General features: G+C 44.6%; 1 protein-coding gene across 2 annotated transcripts in view; it reads right to left on the reverse strand.

The window, feature by feature from the left end:
* Positions 1–21,211, reverse strand: part of xkr7b (XK, Kell blood group complex subunit-related family, member 7b) — a 23,559-nt gene continuing 2,348 nt past the window's right edge. The window contains exons 2-4 of one of the 2 annotated variants that reach the window (XM_029156517.3): positions 5,610–5,793; positions 3,645–3,898; positions 1–3,146 (exon numbers count right to left, since the gene is read on the reverse strand). In XM_029156517.3, coding sequence (XP_029012350.1) covers positions 2,339–3,146; positions 3,645–3,898; positions 5,610–5,793 — 1,246 coding nt within the window. In that variant the 3' untranslated portion in view covers positions 1–2,338. Of the gene's footprint in view, positions 3,147–3,644; positions 3,899–5,593; positions 5,794–21,211 lie in introns of both variants that reach the window. The other variant, XM_029156516.3, reaches the window with a different exon arrangement.

Raw genomic sequence — 21,211 nt, forward strand, 5'->3', positions numbered from 1 at the left:
TTATACTTTAAGCCATGTTTACTACATTATTATTCCCATCTACACAGTTCTTTTTTAAACATCGTCATAGATATTTTCACCACTGGTTTTCTGCTTGTTCACTCAGAGGATGTTTAAGCAGCATTATCAAAAAAACCTGGAGCACCCTTCCATCCAGTGGTACTGTACATAGTATACATACAAACCACAGCAGACACTCACACACCCACATCATACAGTAAGATAGTCACTCTGGTTTATACACATAGAGAATGAGTAAAAAAAAAAGTCAGTTTACATCTTAATATAAGAGTCATACCAAAGACATGGCCACTGAGTGAGTAAACAATAGATCAATTCATATAAAACAAATACAAAAATAAATAAACATAAATACTTGCATTAAAAGATGATTTCAGTTTTTTCACTAACTTTACTTCGTAACATATTTTGTTCAAGTTGATATATAATCAGAGCATCACAACAAAGACTGGCTCATCGTCGTCGTGGTAACGGTACCTGTACATGAGAATCGCCGTGTTCAGCACCATTAACAGCTGTTAACTAGTTCAAACACTGAACCATGGTTCCACCGTGGTTTTCTCTGCCACCCCCCGATGGTGAACAGCAGACACCTGTAACACCTTTAAATGTATGCGATGGCTCATCTCACATCATGTGACCTGATCTAATGCTAATGATGTCGACTTGATGGCTCCTACTGACGTCTGTGGCTCATCGCACTTCTATGGCACAAGCAGCACTGGTGAAAGCGGAGTCTTCTGTGATCTGCAGCCTGAAGCGTGGAACTGGACCGTGGCGGTTTGGAGGCCTGTTAGCAAACGTCACCATGACAAACATCTCCGTTGCCCTGAGAAGGACTCGATTCCACATTTAGGAGAAATTTATCAGGATCATCGTTGTACATGTAGTAATATGTGGTGAGGTTTGAGTTCACAGCGGTTTTACTCTTTACTCTGAACACTGCATCTTCTAAATGCTACAAACATAAAATGCTATCAATGATAAGCTACCAGTAAAAACCAGAAACCAGTAAACTGGGCTGAACCTTTGATCCTTGACGCTGTTTGGACCTGCTCCTTCTCTCCAGCTACTGGATCATCATGACATGACGTCATTAACTAGTCACACTGAATCTACCTAAACTACCTGTACACGGTTTCATTCCATAAACGACAACACCTTTCAGAAATAAACAGCTGTTGCCAACCTGTGTGTGTGTTCTCCTTAGTTCTTGTGAATGATTACATCCATGTACTGTAGAAAGTTATTAAAGACTGTTAAGGAGATTTAAAGATATTTTTCTCCCCCAAAACAAATGATGCTCATGATTCTAATGAGCAAAATAGACGGATTCTGGACGACACAAGTAAAATTAACCTTATTAACTCAAAACCCCAAACCTCTAACTATAGCTTTTGTCTGTCGCAGCGTCACATCCTCACATCCATTGTTGGTTGACGCTTCCAGACGAGTCCTTGATCGGATTGAGGCTGTAGTAAACGGTGGGACTTCAGCTCATCACCTTTGTGTCCCGTCAGTCCAGACGTTGTGCATTACATTAGACAGACAGAGACTCACAGGCCACATGTCAGGAGTAGTGGTGGAACCTTTTAACAGGATGGTGGAACAGACCCTAAGGTCAGTTAATCCTTAATCAGTCGAATCCATTCATACTTTGTTTGTGCCCTTCACACAGAGAATGCCTACGTCACCATTGAAACGGGCTAAATTTAAGAGAGACATTCATGTAATATATAATAGACATTACTTCACTATATTTCATGGTTTCATCCTGATTCACACGGAAAAAATAATACCTACTGTTTATACTACATGTAACCTGAATCTCTATGAGATGAGCTCGTAGACCAGATTCAGCCCAGTTTTAACACATTTGGCATCTTTAGACCATGTTGTTTATTGGATAGTGAGTTCGTCGTCTGTCAGCATCAAACCTGAATGAACTGGTCTGAACATTTCCTTTAAGTCTCTGCTGAGTCTGAGTTCATCCCTGCACCTTCATCGCTGCCAGAGACATTTGCCGCTTGTTGTGTTGGTGCAGGATAGGACTGAACCTGATGCTCCTTGGTCGTAAGTTCTCACCTTCTACTGTACTGTAGCTTCTAGAAAAGTTTGTGTCTCCGTGAACGTCCCACAGCTCCTCATGCTACTTACAGCAGAGCCTCGGTTCCAGATTGCGCTTCACATTTTACAATCGTTGTTTTCTACACATTGTGCCTCTGTTTCCCTTGGCATGGTCTCAGGAGGAGAACTGCTTTCTGCTCCTGGGTCCCTTGGTCACAGACTGCATTTGTACGTTGAACAGCCTCTTGGTTCACACAGTTGTTTCATATTCCAGCACCTCTTTGCTGCCCATCATGCTACTCCTGTACTGTATTCGGGGACTAACGCTTGATGTGGTCTCCAGTAGCAGGATGGTCTTGCGGAGGCGCCGGTCAATAAAATGCGCGTCCCAGGCTGGGTATCGCTTCCTTGGGAGGTCAATCCGGATCACAGGTCCTTCCTGCGCACGCAATGAGGACGAGGTCCTGTGGAGTAAAGCAGGAGATGAGGAAGGAGAGGGTCGGACCTGAAAGACGGGCAGGCAGCTGTCTCTGTCTCTGTCCTTGTCCCTCTCCCCAGGAACGGGCTCCCCTGTGTCCTTAGTCCTGGGGAGGGTCCGAGGGGGGCTGGTGATCACCATGTCCGTTTGGGACCCTTGGGACGGGGTTAGGCAGGTGTCAATCACTCCAGACACCCCTCCCGCTCCCACGACGCCCTCGTCCACACACGCCCCCCATTGTGAACCCAGAACGGGCCCGTCAGGATGCAGCCAGCAGTAGTACACCAGCATAAAGAAGGTTCCCAAGGCGAAGCTGCAGGCCACCAGGCACACCACCACCAGGGCGTAGGAGTCGGAGGTGTGCGGCCCACGGTAGGTGTACCAGGCAGCGGTGAGCGCTACGTTCTCCGCCAGAGTCACAGAGTAGTAGACGGTCATGCGGAAGCGGCTCGGGCCCTCCTTTACGTTGAACCAGCAGAAGATGTAGATGATGCCCACCACCATGTTGTAAATGATCTCCTCCCACTTGGACATGCAGAAGTCAGTCTCACCCTGGATGATCCAGAAGGTCATAACACACCTGGAACATAAAACACCCCACAGGTAATAACAGTGTCCCTCACCAGCACAGGAAACACCAACAGCTCTACTGTCTAGATGTTTTAGTCAATTTACTAGAGAGCATATACATCTGATATCACACAAACATCAGCACATACACATCATTATTGAACGTTTGGGAGTTTAAACTAACTGAAAGCAGAGTATAGAGTAGAAGGAATTTAGCAGAGTAAATTCCTTTCAGACACTTTATACGATTAGGAAACTTTATGTTTAAACAATCCAAGTGTGGACCAGAATCTATAATTGAATCACTACAAACTCTTCAGATGTTTGATCTGCACAGTTATTTCAACTATAGAACAGGATTTTTTAAACAGATTTATTCTTTTTACATTTTCTGAATAAGCGTGATTTTGTGTTTTTAGGTTTTTCAGCAATATCTGTAACACTATATCTTTGCTAAAACTTGTGGTGGCCTAAGACATTTTCACAGTCATGCAGCGTCTATCCGCACCAGTGACTAACGATGAAGATGCCAAAGTAGAGCTGGAAGACGGAGGCAAAGAGAGCAAACGCTACAGTCCTCGCCCCGATGGTGAAAAAGTGCCACAGCATCTGGGCAATCATGGCCTTGTAGGACATCGGCAGCTTGTCGTCACGGGAATCGCGTAAAACCTTCTGATAGGAGGCGATCATCCAGGCAAGAGAGACCAGTGAGGCAGAGGCGGAAAGCCCTGGGAGACGTGTGAAAGACAGGAGAGAACAGAGCTGCAATCACAGACACGCAGACATTTCATTATTTCTGTCACATACCTAAAAATAATTATATATCACATTATTAAAGTACATACAGGTTATTCTCTTAAAGAACTGTGTCTTTGAAGGGTAAGTTGTAAGTTGTGTCATCAAATGTGTAATGTTTAACATTAATAGACTATATCCAGAGAAAACAGCAGTAATATTTGTTGTGGCTGAAAATGGCCATATTCTACAACACCCAAAATGCATTGCACTCTGATGAACCTCCCGACCCATCTGCATTGGACCCACCTGATCCTGCGGGTGCTACTCCTCCAGTTCACAGACAAATGTTGGGACATTGCTTTACGTTTTTAACAAAACTTTATATTTTAACAGTGTAAAAACATTGTTTCTAAGTCGTTTAACAGCCTTTTATTTTCAATCAAAGCAGACAGTTAGAAAGCCACAGATTCTTCATTTAGTCAAAACCCTCTTCTTTTCTTCATCTGCTGTTAGTGGCTGGAAAAACAAGAAAGCTGTTCCTTCTAAGAGTCTCTGTGACGATACACGGCCAGCTGATTTTACCTACAAAATAAAGTAGATTTATTTAGTTAGCATCAGAGTTGCTACCAGCAACTATAACGCACAAACTAACGTTAGCAGCACTAATTCCATTAGCAATGTATGCTAGCACCCCCCGACACTAACTTCACAGCACCAGGTAAAAAAATAAAAGGTTGAATATATTACTTACTCACTGTTCATTCGACCGTTCTGTCCTGGCTGTTTTTTCTGCTTCTGAAGCTAGTTTCGAGTGCTCCTTTGTCCACATGTAGCCTAAAACTCATGATCCGTAACAGTAAATCGTCAACAGTAGAATCCGCAACTCCATCCAAGAGAACCTGGGTAACGTCATATCTACAGCATTGTATACTGTATAGCCATTAAACATTATTGTTGTTGATGTATGCAAGGAGAAACAATGGTGGAGACACCAGTTTCGCTCCAGCAGGATGGCTCCACCCCCTATCAGTCTGGCACCGCCCCCTCTCAACCAGACTGTTGCTGAGGCAGGTACAGAAAAAAAGGAAGCAGTAGTTGTAGTCTATGAGCCCAACGTGTTTTACAGTACATCATCTTCAGCTGCCCTGGCGACTTTAGGCAGAGGAATGAATGATAATTTCTTTGCATAGAAAGTAAAGCGCGTGTTCTATTGTGAAAAACCAAGCGTGAAGGTGTCGCTACCACATGATCTTAAGCTAAAGCTGCATGTTTTACATTGAACATTTCCTTGTGTTAATCACCCAGTCAGAGGGAGAAAGTTGGATGGACTTTTAATAACGTTTGATCATTTTGAATTATTTATTAGAAAGGTCGGGAAGTGAGATCCCTGTAAAGGATGCAGCCGTAACTCCACCAATGTGAAAATATGGGCCATCTGAAATCTCCATTTGTATATCAACAGTAGTGATCACTACATCCAGATACTGATCATCACATTTTTCAACTTTTCCAGTATTTCCTAATCCAGAAATGAGCATATGAAGTAGGACGTGCTGCTGTTGTCTCTGTAATAAATAAATACAAATTGAGGGATGGATGAACTTGGTGAATGAGGCATCCTTTGAAAGTGGAGGCAGCAGGTAAACATCCCAGCAGCCAAACAGTGATACACCTCTGTCTAAAAGCATGTCCTGACTGAACTGGCTCCTTCTCTCTCACCTTGAAGAGGGAGGACTGCGTTGCCGTGGATCATGATGCTGAGCTGCAGGACGAGCTGCGGGGCCGACTTCAGGAAGGCCTCCAGGAGTCGCAGCATCGTGATGTCGGCGCTCTCAAACATCAAGCGCCAGTGGAAGTGGCGATGGGGCCCGTCGCTGTGCCAGCGGCTGCGGGCGCCCAGGTAAAGGGCATGGATGTACCTGTAGGAGACAGACACAGGGGCCTAAAGTGACATGCTTGAGCCTTAATCTGCTTCTGTGTTGCTTTTTTACAGTATATTGACAGCGCTGGTTGAAGGCTCTGCAGAGCCTCCTGTCTCCAGTGTGTATCTCCACCTCTGCCCCTGCTTGTTTCTTTGAGTTGTGTCTGCTTGTTTCACCCTCTCTCTTCTTCTTTCCTTTCTTTCCAGATCAACAGGACGAAGCTAAACATCTCTACGAACATCGGATGGACAGAAACACTGAGTGCTGATAAACTGACATGACCATTACTTCCTGTTCAGACCTTAGAGGTCACAGAAGTCACAGTATTTGTAGTCTTGTGTGTTGATTAGTTCCCTCATTTTTATCATCTGTCACTGTTCATTTGCTTTTAGCTCAGTCTTAATTCTTCTCATTCATGCGGTTCTTTTTCCTTTTTTCCCCTCCTGTCTTTGTTATCTCCCATTTTGTTTGTTTCAACCCAATTTCATGCAGCCATTGTCTCCCTCTCACTTTGTTTATTTCTCCCCATCCAATCTATTTTGCTCTGTTCTCAGGGATTCTCTTTGCCTCAAGCTCCCAATCTATCAAATCTATATGAATCCTCTCTTTCTCTCTATTACTCATCCACTTCCTCTATTCCTTCATCTTTTCCTCTCCTGTTCTGCCAAACCATTTACTTTTAGCACAATGTGGCAGCATCTGCATAACATCACAAACCAGCAGTCTAACCAGAGAGCTCCAGACCTCCCTCCCCCCGGTGCTTCCTCCAGCTCTTCTGGTGGGACCCCAAGGCGTTCCCAGGCCAGCAGAGAGACATAGTCCCTCCAGCGTGCCCTGGGTCTTCCCTGGGGCCTCCTATTGTACCAGTGGGACATGACCAGAACACATCCCGAGGGAGGCGTCCAGGAGGCATGCAAAACAGATGCCCGACCCTCCTTAACTGGCTCCTCTCGATGTGGAGGAGCAGCAACTCCACTCTGAGCTCCTCCCGGGTGACAGAGCTCCTCACCTTATCTCTAAGGGAGCGCCCAGCCACCCTACGGAGGAAACTCATTCCCACCGCTTTTATCCGGGGTCCTTTCGGTCGTGACCATAGGTGTGGACATAGATTTAATGGTAAATGAGACTTTTGCCGTTCAGCTTCTTCTTCACCATGACGGACCGGTACATCAACCACATTGCTGTGTCTGTCAAGCTCAAAAACTGGACCAATAAATCAAGGAGTCTTTGTCATAGTTCCAGACCAATGTGGTGAGTTAGTGCTGCACCACCTCTGAAAGATAATCTGTTCAGGACTTTGAACTACATTTAGCTAAACATCGGTGCTCAGCATTTTGGGAGCCTCCGAATCCATTTTGTCCAATCAGATCTCTTGATTGTAAATTATATTAGCATGAAGCAGTAACATGATTATTGTGTCATAGCCAGGCTGTCTCTGTCGTTTCTGGGCCTGCTCCTCATCTGACTGAGCTGAGCAAACATTCACCACATACCAGATACTGGAGCTAATTAACTGCACAGCTGAACCTCATTAAACAGCTGCAAGTGTTGCTTTGATCCGTTCAGATGCTGCTGGCGTCTTCTCTCCTCAGTAACTGTCAAATGTCTTTCTAGGATTTCTAGACTAGATTTGGACTGTGAATAAGATGATTAAGCATTGAGATGTGACCACAGAAGCAAACGTTACTCCGTCAGCGTCATTTAGAACATGAGCAGGTCCCCCAGCAGAGATGAGACTCCTGCAGTGGGTCAGAGGGAGGAGGAGGCTGGAACAGTCAGCATCCTGTAGTCTGGAAACAATGCTACTGTCAAAACGCTCAGAAAGAACCATGCACACATCAAAGCGCACTGGCCACCTTTCCTTTACTTGTGTCACTATAACAACAATCACTAGCTGATGCTGACCACAAACCTGGAGACACAGATTGGACACTTCACACTGTCTGAGCATCACGACTGGGAGAATGGAGGCCAACCTAAAAACCTGGACCTGCGCTGGAAAGGCTCTGCCTGAAGGTACAAGGTTTTAACAAGCCAACACTCAAACCTGTGGAATGAAGACATTCTCCCATTCCAAGTGTTTGAATCCCCCTTTCTGCAGCGTGCAGTGTGGTTGAGCCACAGTCAGTGTTTGTAGGAAGGCCGAGCGAGAGAGCAGAAATCATTCCCTCTCTGTGTCTGTGAGCTGCTCAGTTGTCAACGTCGACCTACTTAAGCTGCCACATTGAGAAGCTCAGCACAGAGAAAGGAGGATGTGAGAATATTGGGAAGCGGAGAGAGCACAGGAAAATGGTTGAGAAACAAAGAACAGAGATACAAAAATAAGGATTCAGCTTAAAGGAGGCCACACTGCAACATGTGACGACATCCCAGTCAGTGATGTGTGTTATGTGACAAGGAAAGAAAAATGAAGATGATGACGCAGGAAAAACTGAACTGGTGACACAGCAGGAAAAGAACAGGATGACGTTTGTGCTGTGAACGTGCGTCTGTAATGGAGCTGGTCGACGCTGGAAGCTGCTCCTCATAAGATCACACAGAGCAGTGAGTTGGAAAACAGATGCACACGTATGAAAACCAGGTGATGCTCTCATTTAGGTCAAGCATCTCAGTTTGAGCTGTTCTCTCTCACGCATTCATCTTTTAGGAGATGAAAAATGAGGAAACAGGAGGTGATTGGACCAGACAGAAACACAATAAAAAATGTAACAATGAATGAATTGATGAACTGGCATAGGTACTGTAAAAACAAGAAAAATGAAAAGATGAGAAATTGAGGAGGAGAAGTGGAATATGACTCACTTCTAGGAGAAAAAGAGGTGATGGACAGAAGTGAAGAGTAGCAGAAGGCAGATGAGGAGATTTATGGCGTGAAGAGAAGGTAATGAAGGGAGAGAAGGGAGAGAAGGGAGGGTAATGAGGGAGAAAGACGAGAGGAAGGCAGGAGGGGATGATTGGTGAGATGCTGCCTGTGCTGATCAATCACTGTTTATGAAACGATCAGAGAGAACGAAACCGAGCGAGAGAGAGAGCAATGGGGACAGAGGGATTGGACTGGAACCACAGTGTACTGTTACTGGTTGTCCAAAAACAACGACCATAAACGATTATGGTCAGAGATTCAGTTTCCTGCTGCTGTGTGATACTGATGGGAATCTGTGACTGACAGCTCAGGTAGAAACAGTCCTGGATAATCTGAGCAGGAGTTAAACTGGGGCCTGGTTCAGCATAGAAATACACGACTGGTTGGACTAATTAGAGGTCAGGAAGGAAAGATGGTGGCTTCAATGAAAGCGAGTCAAACAGTGAACGATGGGAACGATGCAATGTAACCCAGAGAGACAATGATGATCCGGATGCTAAATACAAGGTGGCACAGACAAAACACACAACAGCAGAAGACAGACCAAGGCAGGGACAGAAAACAAAGCCAGAAAATCCATACGACGTCCAAAGAATTGAGCAGGTAGAGGTCCAGGAGTCTGAGAGCAGCGTCCCACACCAAACCAGACTCATTCAAAATTCAGGGCATCGCAAAGAACGAGTCCCAGGAGAAATCAGTCCAAGAAGAAAGAGGATTAAAAGGCAATAACTTTGTCTCTTAGCAACGTAGGCCAAAGGCAAAGTCTGGGTCTAAAGGCAGGAAATACACCACAAGTGGAGGAAGGCGACAGGACGAGAGGCCGCTCAGAAAGAAAGACACCAACAAACAGGCAGGAGATGCGAAGTGCATTCCATTACATGACTGAGCCGTCACAGCAGGAGGCCACGCATCAACAGGTAGCTGCTGGACTCATTCTTCCTCGTGTCCTTACACCTCTTTTGTTGGGTTAGGTTCAGATTTTCGGGTTAAATATTGGTGTTTTTAGCCAAACTAAATGTGGTACATGTGTTAGATCAGCTCCTGCCCAGTTATATATACATGGTGACCAATATCATCTTTGAGCAGAATTATGACCTTGCTGCTGGCACTGACACTGCTGCAGTTTGTGTCTGTTGATTAGATGAACAGATAATTTAAAGCTGTTCTACTACCAAGGTGGAAAAGTAACACATGTCCTAATGTAACATAGGAATAAAGTTCAAGCTTCTATTGTGCCCCTGTTTTAATTCTGACAGAGTAATTGCGAGTGGTGGAGGGACGCTCCACCTCCACTCTCTCCTACTTGCTGAGTCTCCACAGATTTTGAAGGTCATTACTTTCAGAACATTTAGTCTTAGCAGGAAGCCACGCTGCACAGCAGGGGGCCAGACCCACGAAACTGCTCCGTGGGGCCAACCGCCCACGAGCCGAGCAGCACAAACATCAGTTCATCACCTCTGGGCTTCAAACCACATACAGTACGTCCACACGCTGGCTGTAAAATCGACCTTATATGGAAAAAGTTAATGTTACAAACACTATTCAATTAAAAGCAGAAGAGTCAGAGAAATGTTAAATTAATGACACCACATAATTATGTGGTGCTCTGTGTTTGCCTTCCTTAAACTGAACTGGTAGTTTAGCTCAAGCTACGATTATATAATCCCTGCTAGCTTTAATCTTATTTATATCCTGTTTTTCTTGGCTCTGTCCCAGAATTGCTGTGGCCTGGTTTCCCCAGAACAAACAAAAAAACAAACAAACAAACAAACACACTTGCACGCACGCATGCACGCACACACACGCACGCACACACGCACGCACTCACGCACGCACAAGCTGCAGATCCTTAACATAGTAGTAATCACCTGAACATCCCACATCATAACACATTCCACTTGTGTGTCTGTTTTGCTGAGTGTGTTTCTGTCAGACAAAGATTTTACTGATGCACAATGATCATCAGATCGAACAAGACCTACATACGGAACAGTAGAACCAGTAAGACCAGTAGAACCAGTAGGTTATTGTTCACTATCCTATGCCACATTATGGTCTAAAAGAGACATGAGGTATTTATGGTGAACTAACTTATAAATAAGAAAACGTATCCACACAGACACGCCAAGATGCTGCAGTGTGGTTTGGTGGCACAGGACATTTAGGGTCAACGCGGACACTCTACGCACGGCTGGTACAGCGTGACCTTCACTGGTCAGTGTAACAGGGCTAAGGGGATGTGTTTGATTTTGAAACTAGTAAATTTAAAGTGATCTGGTGACACACAGCAGATGTAGAAACGTGGGCCGTCGAGTCAAACCCTGCCGTCTGTGTGTGTGGTGTCTAGGGCTCTCTATCCAATATAGCTGCTTCCATCACGCTGCCATGGTTACATGGGGTTATGAAGACACACACACAGATAAAAATATTCATGTGCCACTCAAAGTGAATCAGCCGTCTATCCCCAAGCTGCTGTCCCATATAGGCACTCAGCTGAGTTGGGTGGAGTGTCAGAACCAACATTTAACCTCACACTTAAAGATCTGTCCAGTGGACACCCAGTCCTTAACAAGGAAACAATGCCAGAAATGAGAAATCTACCCATGTGTATCCAGACAGCTGGTTTCATCACATGGTTCATCATGACGTTTCCATTTCACTGACACCAAGCTCCTTAATAACTCTGGGCCTGTTTTTTATGTCCATAATAAAACCAACCACTGGGTCCATTTGAAGATGTTTGGTGACATAAATGGAAAGTCGCTGTGTCTAAACCGTTGTCATGGTTACTGACCTACATTTTCAAGCCAACGTTAGAATCTATTTCTCATCACCTCAAATAAATCCTCAACAAAACAAGAGAGATTCTCATCACCAGCCTGAACCTGCGGCGTCTGGGATGAGTCATAGTCCACAGACGACTTGGTTCTGACACTGACTAAAGACATTTAAATCTTAACCCTAAAAACCCTACAAACATTTATCTCAAATGTATAATTTATTGGTTTGATAATGAAAAAAATGTTCAAGATGATCCAATCTGCACAGTGAACTGTGTTGATTGTTAAGTGCTGATGAAACAGATGGAACACGTCTGGATCTGCGTTTACAGAACCAGACTCTTGGCTGGTGCCTGTTACAGAGTCTCAGTTTCAGGGAGCATAGGTTCTAGTTTAGAAGTTTCTCACTGAGTCCTACACACACACTGTAGTTGCTGATAAACGGCCTGGTTGGTGGGATCGTTATGAGCAGTAGCAGCTGCAGCTTCGTGTTGGTGAGGTTCGGTCCTGTGACTTTTCTCCCACAGCATTGGACTGGAAGCGCGGAGCGAGCTCACAGGAGACGTATTTTTGAACACAGTTGCACTCCGCAGATTGTTTCTCACATTTCACACAAGCGTCTACAGGTGACACAAAAGGCTTTTATAGAGTTTCTGTGTTAGTTGTTGGAAATGGTGACAATTTGATTTTGGAAACAAAGTGGTGAAATGTTCAGCCAGGAAAAGTGGAGGCGTGCTCACAGAACAGTTGTGAGGAGACGGTTGTTGAGGAAAAGTTGCTCCATCAGTGGCTGAAAGGAGACGATCTGCGGGAGAACAAACATCTCTGCATGTGTTCTATATTCATAACACCCACTTCCCTACAACACGCATCTCTATGGTTACTGTCAATTCCCCTCACTCACACACAACAACCTGGTCTTCAGTGTTTGGCTGTAAAAGATACACACACACAACTGTAATCAGCTCTGCAGCAGTAAACACAGTCACCGTGTCATTAAGCCATTAACAGGCTGCTGATTATCGCTGCTCTGCTCTAAATGTTGCTGTGATGTTATGAACCCGCAGCTTTGTGCCGTATCGTCCCTGCACCATTCTGTACAGTTCAACTGATTTCATCCACATTAAATATACTGCTAGATTTTGCGCCACCTTTCAGTTCTGAGGGAAGTTTTCATGCTGTGTTTTCTGAAACGTGGCCAGATCCCAGCTGGAGGTAAACGCTTCCTAGCAGACAATGAAGCAGCATTGTGTCCGTACAGGGAGACAGAACGGATGGATGGAGGCAGATTGGAAGAGAGAGGCGAGCAGGCGAATGAGGAGCGTGTCTGATGGAAGGCAGAGAGGGAGGAGGAGGTGGGAAGGGAGGCAGTTTCTAATTTGAGAGGCGAAATGAACGGGAAAGGAGCATGTGGAGAAACAGGTAAAAAAAACACTAAATGAGAGGGTGGTGTCAAAAAAGATGAGAAATGCGGGAAAACGAATGAGTGATAATGAAGCGACTGCACGCATCCGTCTACTCAGGATCTTAGCCTTTCCTTCAACTCTTCTCTCTCACTGAACATAACTGTCCTCCTGCGGTTGCAAAGAAACCAAAATGCAAATGCGAACCAACACCTGCACCAACAAACATGCGCACAGAAAGAGGCAGGTTGGTGAGTGAATGAGCCAGAACGAGTCCCTATCTGTGCAGCAGCTGCCAGTTCATTCATACGACTAGAATAACTCTGAATGGCACTAATGAGGAGCAAACGCTATGAATAGACCAGGATGAGCTTCGTGTCTAAATGTGTGTAATAAGTAGTAGTACACTAAATAAATGGGCCAGCTACATGTGAGTGTGTAACTGGATGTGTGCTTTTCTGGGTGAATAAATACAGACACCGGCGCTGGAGGTGAAGATGAGGAAAGACAATAACACACTAACTTACAGCAAAAATAACGTGTTGACTCGAAACCCAGATGATGAATTAACCTGAGTCCAAGGAGAAAGGCAGAATGCTGTCTGATTCCTAATTCACTTTTACTGCAGTTACATAATCAACATCAACCCTTCTATGAAGGACGCAACAGACTCTGCGCTCAGTGAAAGCTTCTTGTATTTACCGTATTATTCCATGAGCTGAATCAAACGCTCTGGTTTCTGCCACCAGGCGTCTGTGACGAACCAAACGTATTCTAACAGGATGGAGATCAGGCATTACTGACCAAAGGTCTGAGTCAGTGACCACAGGACCCCAAAGACCTGAGGAGAACGTAGAGCTGTTGCTTCCATGCAGCCTCAGAAAACGTTTTTAGCACACAGGACGAAGAGATTAACGTAACAAGAAAGATGCATAATATTTAACATGTTTGTCCAGGCTACAAGTCTGTATCAACAGACTTGTAGGTCCGTGAAGCCTCAAATGATTTTAATCATTAATCAATCAAGTGAGGACACTTTAAGAGTGCACTTCCTGGCATGATGCATTCACTGTCCCCTTTCCCTGAACACGACAACATATCGTAACCCTTAAATGGCCTTGTGACAACTGGCCAAAATGTCATCAACAGGCAGATGAATGCTTCCCTAGCCCCTCACCCTAACCATCACAACTAAAGGCAGACGTCTAACCTTTGCTCTAATCTGAACCAAAATAAGTTTTTCGTTCTCACTTTGATGCAAGTACAAGTTCACACACACACACACACACACACACACACACACACACACACACACACACACACACACACACACACACACACACACACACACACACAAATCATTGATTTTCATTGTCTCATCCATCCGTCTCTCTGACAGTCAGTCCTCTCCTCGTCTATGACTCAACTCCCTGCTGTGTGTATGTGTGTGTGTGTGTGTGTGTGTGTGTGTGTGTGTGTGTGTGTGTGTGTGTGTGTGTGCGTGTGTGTGTGCGTGTGTGTGTGTGTTTATCTACTCTGACCCGTCTGTACAACACATCGTGGGTTGAGTTCTCTATGATGACTGACAGGTGAGCTGGTCTGTGAGGAGCATTCACACTATTGACAGAATAAACATGTTTAATAAAGTAAATAAATATATAGTTATAAAACTTTGCAGCTTAATGTAACTTTTAAATGTGATTAATTTGATTATTTTTTTTACAGTGTCAAACAGTTGTTTTCATAGAGTGAAGCTTTTTCACTGTTAAGTGGCTGTAGAGACAGGAAGTGATGTTTCTGAGCTGCTGTAGAACAAACCATGGTCAAAAGTCAGATACACATTGAAACACGGGCACATTTACTGCAGTTTGATGTCTAAATAGCTCTCAATGTTTTGTCTATGTTTCAAAGTCTCAAGTGTCGAATTGGTGTTTGTTAAACTTTGACACTGTATGTCAGACGTATGAAGGTGCTAGAAGACGTGTGTCACTGGAACACAGCGGTAGCAGCTTTGCAGGAGAGCAACCACATTGGTCCTGTACGACCCAGAGCCTGAGTTTACTGCTGAAAGCTCATCTCCGCTTTGCTAATTCCAGCTGCAGGAAATAAAACTAAAGCAATGACCCAGAAAAGGCTGATCAGAGCTCAGGGGACCTGCTCACTCAGCTACTGGATCCATTGTTAGCATAAATGATTGTTTAGTGGAGCTGTAAGTACAAATCAGCTTAGATCATGCACCACAGTCAACAGTTACATTAATAAAAGATAAGCCACATTCTCTCTTTGACATTTGGGAGTGTCATTAAACATTTCATTTTACAGTCTGTTTGTGTGACAGCGGAGGATCTGAAGCGTCTGACCACCGAAACACACGAGCAGCAAACAAACTCTAACACGACTTCTTCCCATTTTTCCATTTCTCATCTTCTCTTCACGCCATCTTCCTGCGTCGTGTCTCCATCTTTCATTCACTCGTCTGCTTCTCGTTTGATGTCTTCCTGTGACACCATTCTTGCCGTCTTGGTTTTCATCCTCCTGTTTGATCTCTTATTTTGTATTCTGGGCGGATGTTCTGCTTTTCTTCCATCTCGTCCAGTTGCTCTGTCTTTTTCACTCTTCTTTTATTCTTCGTCTTCATCAGCGTGTCTACTCCCCCTCTCTTCCTCTCATCAGCCAGCAGATGTCTGGGTTTGATGAGGGAAATGTAAATGTCAGGCCGTGTTCCTGTAGGGCAAGACGGGCTTCACAGGAAACATGACAATACCGGCTTTAATAAAGCCTCAGGTTGGAATCAAAGAGGAGCCCTGAGCTCCGAAGCATCAGCCTTCATATCGCATGAGTGAAACGTAAACCGGATGTTTGGACGGACGTACGCTTTATTGTCCGTTTCCAGATGATTTCTTGCTGAATGTTGGGTTTAGCTACAGTACCCACAGCACAGTAGTTGCAGACCACAGCAGCTGTGATTGGTCCTCATGGAAGCATCACAGCTTCAGTGACATCATGTCATGGTAGAACATTCACCAGGCAAATCCAGTAACAACACTGCAGCCTGGTCTCATCTTATGCCCACATGTACCGTAACCTGCACAACAAAGTGTATGCTCCATCGCTCATTCTGACCCCTGCTGACCCTTGACCCCTGGGCTGCTGTGACCCTGTTCCAGGCTGGAGGCTCAGGCCACCAGCTCATGTTTTCTCTGCTCGGTGAACTGAGGGGAATGAAGAACTGGGAACATCCTGACCTGCAGCACACACTTCAGTCTTATTGGCTCATATCATTCGCTGGGCACTCGGTTACAACTGCAAGGGATTATGGGAAAATTGCCTGTTTCATTGTTTGTGCTCCTGTCTCATGTTCTCTTTGTCTTCCACCTCTTGTCTCCTCTGCGTCGCTCTCTCTCCTGTTCTTTGCTTTCTCTCTTAGTAACTTCTCATTTACTCCCTTTACTCTCTTCCCTTCGTGTGTCTCACTCACCTCATCGTCCTTTAGCATCATCCCACGTTTCTCTATCTAAATTGCTCTCCCCACACACGTTAAGGCCGATCTGTACTGTAGCGCTTAACGTAAAGCGTGTATATAAGACCAGCAGGGCTCCTTGTACCAACAGCTACGACAGCCAGGAAATAAAAAGAGACGTTGCTTAATGCTCGTTTTTAAATAAAGTGGCGCATTTTGCTCATGAAAGCAGTAGGTGTCAAACGACTGCGAGCGTCTGGTGACCAACGAAGCTTTACGCCGAGGAGTGATGTTCGGTTGTTGAGTGCTTTTGTCTTTCAGCACTGTTTCCAGTATTGGCTCACTTCGCTATTTTATATCATCAACACAGATTGATGCAGGATTTCAGACACCAGCTCGTTTTTTTTGCAGGTCAGCCTTCTTCCCGTTGCTTTGGATCAACTGATGATGCTGCTGAACACTGTGCATCACGTCTGCCACGCGTCAAACACGTTTTAGTGTGTGACCGCGTGACACAGTGTCTGCAGAGCTGCTCACACGCTGAGGTGACACGCCTCAAACATGACTACATGCCAACACTCACCGGCCTGATGCAGCAATCTGATATTTAGCTGATGAAGTAAGATTTGGAATAAGTTTGACTGAGGTTTTTAAATCATCGTCCACCAGTCACATGTAATTTCACTAATTGGTGGTTGTGGGGTCGACAGATGGGCTCATTTCTTTATTGCTTCCTCGGATGTTCTGGATGTTTTTGCTGTTGCACTAAGGTGATTTCAGATTCACAAAACAGACGCTACTGCTTTGTTTGTTCACTGTCTGAACGAAGAAGTGAGCCTTTAATTCATTAAGCACCTGCCTGTGTTATTACTGGATCAGGGATTGTGTTTGTCTGCATTTGTAAAAATCTCTAGTTTACAGTTTGACAGCTTTGCATAAACCTGAGTGTGTTTGTGTGTACTTTAATATTACTGCCCTGTGTGCTCATGTCCTAGCTGGATGCTAACACGTTTTTAGACTTAACCCACCCGCTTATTTCCTGTCTTTCTTTCCACGTTTTAACCTTCCTCTTACTTAAATCCCTGAATTGCTGAATGTTTAAATCTTTCTGTTCCTACTGTGTTACTCTCATAATGAAACATTGTTTTAAAAAAAAAACAATCAGCTGTTTCCTTCTTAATTTGATTCCCAATGAAACGCCTGAGAGTTGCCTCAGTTTTAGGTCTCCGTTGCGCTTCTTCAGACTCACACTCGCACTCAAACTCTTCACTGCATCTGAAAGTACAGAAACGTATCCTCGAGAGGCTCCTCAAAACAAGGGTTTTCTTCATCAGCTGTAAACGCGTCTTTTTCACCCAGTGAAGCACAAAAGACGCTGGAACACGGACAAAAGTTGAGAGGGAGGCAAGAGTAAAACAAAGAAGGCAGATGGACGCGTAGAGAAAGAAAAACAAGACACAATGAAAATGTCAGATTTGATCGTATTGTCAGCATGTCAGGATTCTGCATCCACAGTCAGTTTGACTGACAGAGGGGGAGGATGGGAGGGAGTCAGCAGAGCTCAGCGTTCAGCAGGCTACACTACGTGCTTCTGTGATCAACGCTTCTGCTCCATCTCTGTCTGCGACGCTGATGTGGATCTGTGTCTCCAGTGTTAAAATGTTAAACTGGATTCAGCATAACAAACATCCTCATTTATCTTAACGTTATGTTTTCCAGAAGATCTGTATAGTGTACCGCTCATACAAACAATGGTGTAAAAATGGACAGAGTAGGTGAATAATGGAGGAATAAATGTCGTGGTAAAGCTGCCATGGAGCAAATGCTGATCAGAGCAGTTAAAGAGAAGCAAAACTGTGATAGAAACGCAGAGATTCATCACTAAAACAAACTGAAGACACACACACGCACACACACGGCAAGAGGAAAATCCAAAGAGACAGATCAGAGAGTGAGCGAGTTCACAGAGCTCAGAACTAGAACCCACAGTGATACAACTGTTTCTTTGAGCTTTGAGCAGGAAGTTCACACACACTCGAGGAGAATGTGTCTGAATGTGTTTGTCTGAACAAAGAGAAGAAGGAAAAACAAAAATCTGTGTGACTCCAACTGCATCCACAGTCTATGCTGAGCTTCCATCCAACTGTGAACACGGACAAACCCTCAAATCTAAAGCAACGACTGGACTTTTGGCACGAGCTCCTCAGCGATGATGTCACTGCTCATCAGTCAGCAACCTAATCGTACAATTAACAATCAAAGGCCGTTTTGTCCCACATACAACTGTTATTAAACGTCGTGAAAGGTCTGAGCTGTACTTTGGAGGACGGACCAGAACTGGAGACACTTCAGGTCCAGTATCAGCACATCTTCCTTTAAAAGACAAAGACCAGTAGTTCAGGTGTCACACGACTGCAGCTGCTGCAGTAAAAATATGAGTTAGTGAAAAAAGGTCAGTGGGCACCAAGAGGAGGAAACAGATCTCACCATTCTGCTTCAGACATACAGTAGAACCTTTGTCTTAGTCCATCAGCAGATCAAATCAAATTCAGACATTAATTTGCTGATTTTCTGACTGAGCAGTTAATTTGGAGTAAAATCAGATGAACTTTCTCCCTGAGGAGAAACTGGGCTATTACTGCATCTCACAAGAAGCTGAGGAGTCTGCTGAGAATATTTATACCCACAACACTGGTCGGTCCCACTGTGGGAAGCTACAGACTGGAAGCGTGTCACAGTGTAGGTATGTGGTAGTGTAGTGTAGGCAGTGCTGTCCTTGTTCCGGGCGCCAACAAAAAAAAGACCAAAAAGGAGGAGACGGATCAGATGACAGGGCAGCTAGCAAGAAATGCTACGTCCATTCACACTGGAAATGACTGACAGCTCCCTCAAGGAGTCTGGTGAATTATTCAGCGGCGTCTGACGGACGGACAGGAAAGCAAACCGGGGGACGGGACGTCCATCATGGTCGTAGACAGACTGACACGCATCACTTCCCTCCAGACGTGTTTTTATTCATAATCAATACCTCAATTGAATCTCAGACCTGTCTTCATTTACTGTGCAAGGGTTTAAATAGTTGAAGAGCCTTGAACTTCAGCGCGTGACTCAAACACCTGCGGGAGACAAGTTACAACTGTGATGTCAGCATCGCAGATGCCGGTGCAGCCACCGGCGCAGACGCCAGCGCAGACGCCAGCGCAGCCGCCAGTGCAGACGCTGGTGCAGACATTAATGCAGACGCCAGCGCAGACATTTATGCAGACGCCGGCGCAGACGCCAGTGCAGACGCTGGTGCAGACATTAATGCAGACGCCAGCGCAGACATTAATGTAGACGACGGTGCAGACGCCAGCGCAGACGCCAGCTCCCAGTTCATCATTTTTATAACCACAGTACCAACTATGAATGTCTGCTATACTGTCTGCTTTAGGTCTATGAGCCGCTCAGAGCAGAATGTAGCTGTACATCAATGATGCTAAGACCTTTGTAACAAACTTGTTTTAACAACCACAGCCAATAAATTCGGGGGTATTTCTACCCATTTAATGATCCTGGCTATCATGTTTTTGCACTTTGGTCTCAACTGGTTTTACTATGTAGTAGTCAACTGGAGATTAACTAAAGGTCTGCTCAAAGCTCACTTTCCTTAACCTTCACAAGTAAATGGATCGCTTTGGAGCAAACCTCATCCACCTAACACTGGTTATTATTAGGTAATCACTAATACTGAACAACCAGGAGCAACTGAGGCTCTTTGTTTTACATCCTCTGATGTAAAATGCAAATGTAAAGGCAACATGATCATGATACACAACACCTTTACAGTCACTCCAGGAAATATCCAATAATAAATGCAGATTCATTCACGACATGAAACATCCACATCACAGGTTCTACATCTACAGCACCAAAGTCTCTTTATTCGTGCTTAGACGGAATTGCACTTTCTCACATAAAGTCAGCAGTAGCGAAGCACTCTGTGATATAACTGATAATCTGAGTCCTGGTTCAATTACTGCATCCTGATAAAGAACACAGAGCTATAAATCAGTTTACGTCTACACATAGTGCTTTTACCCACTTTACCGTTTACAGGCGTGAGAGCAATGACCGAGTCACTCCCCACACAAGGCCCCATGAGGCTCCACTCTACTTCCCATCATTAGCCTGTGGCCGTGTACACAGCTGAAGCCTGGTCTACCTGAGCCAAGCAACCGTTGCTCCCATCTGGGATCGATTGGTCTGATCTGGCTCAGACGGGAACCGAGTAAACTGAAAACCTTCAGTGCTGCCTGGCTATGAACTCTGGACTTGTGCTTTGTTGGTCTCTGGCCATTACTTCCTAAGAGGCTGTGAGCGTCAGGGATGAACCTCGACATTTAATATGTAACAATCTCTCAGTTACAAGATCTAAAATCAGGAAGAGAAAAATTCCAAAAAGACTGAATAATCTAACACAATCTTTTATGGAAGGAAAGAAGGTCCAGTTGAGAAGAGGACGCTCTGGACCAAGCTGCTCCTGTGCATCACTAGCCAGACTATTACCCACATAGACTGTCTTCTAATGACTCTATCTGTAGTTACACTTATTTTAAATATGATTGGAATAAAACTCAGCAGAAAAAGAATGTGACAAATGTTTGCTGACCTTTTCTCAGACATTCATTTGGTATCACTTTCTTTTCAACAGAGAATCTACCACAAGATTCAGACAAACATTCCAAGTCTGTCCAGTTCAGACTGAATAGTAATGTGTTCAGTCAGCAGGAAGCTCAGCAGATGATTTAATGCTCATTGTTAAAGAATGAATGTTAAATAAGAGATGTTTCAATTAAGGGAACTTGAACAATTTGTTACTGTGAAACAATGAGCTTCCAGCTTTGATGACGTTTGGTCCAAAAGTCTG

The sequence above is a fragment of the Betta splendens genome, chromosome 7 (assembly GCF_900634795.4).
Source record: "Betta splendens chromosome 7, fBetSpl5.4, whole genome shotgun sequence".
NCBI lineage: Eukaryota > Metazoa > Chordata > Actinopteri > Anabantiformes > Osphronemidae > Betta > Betta splendens.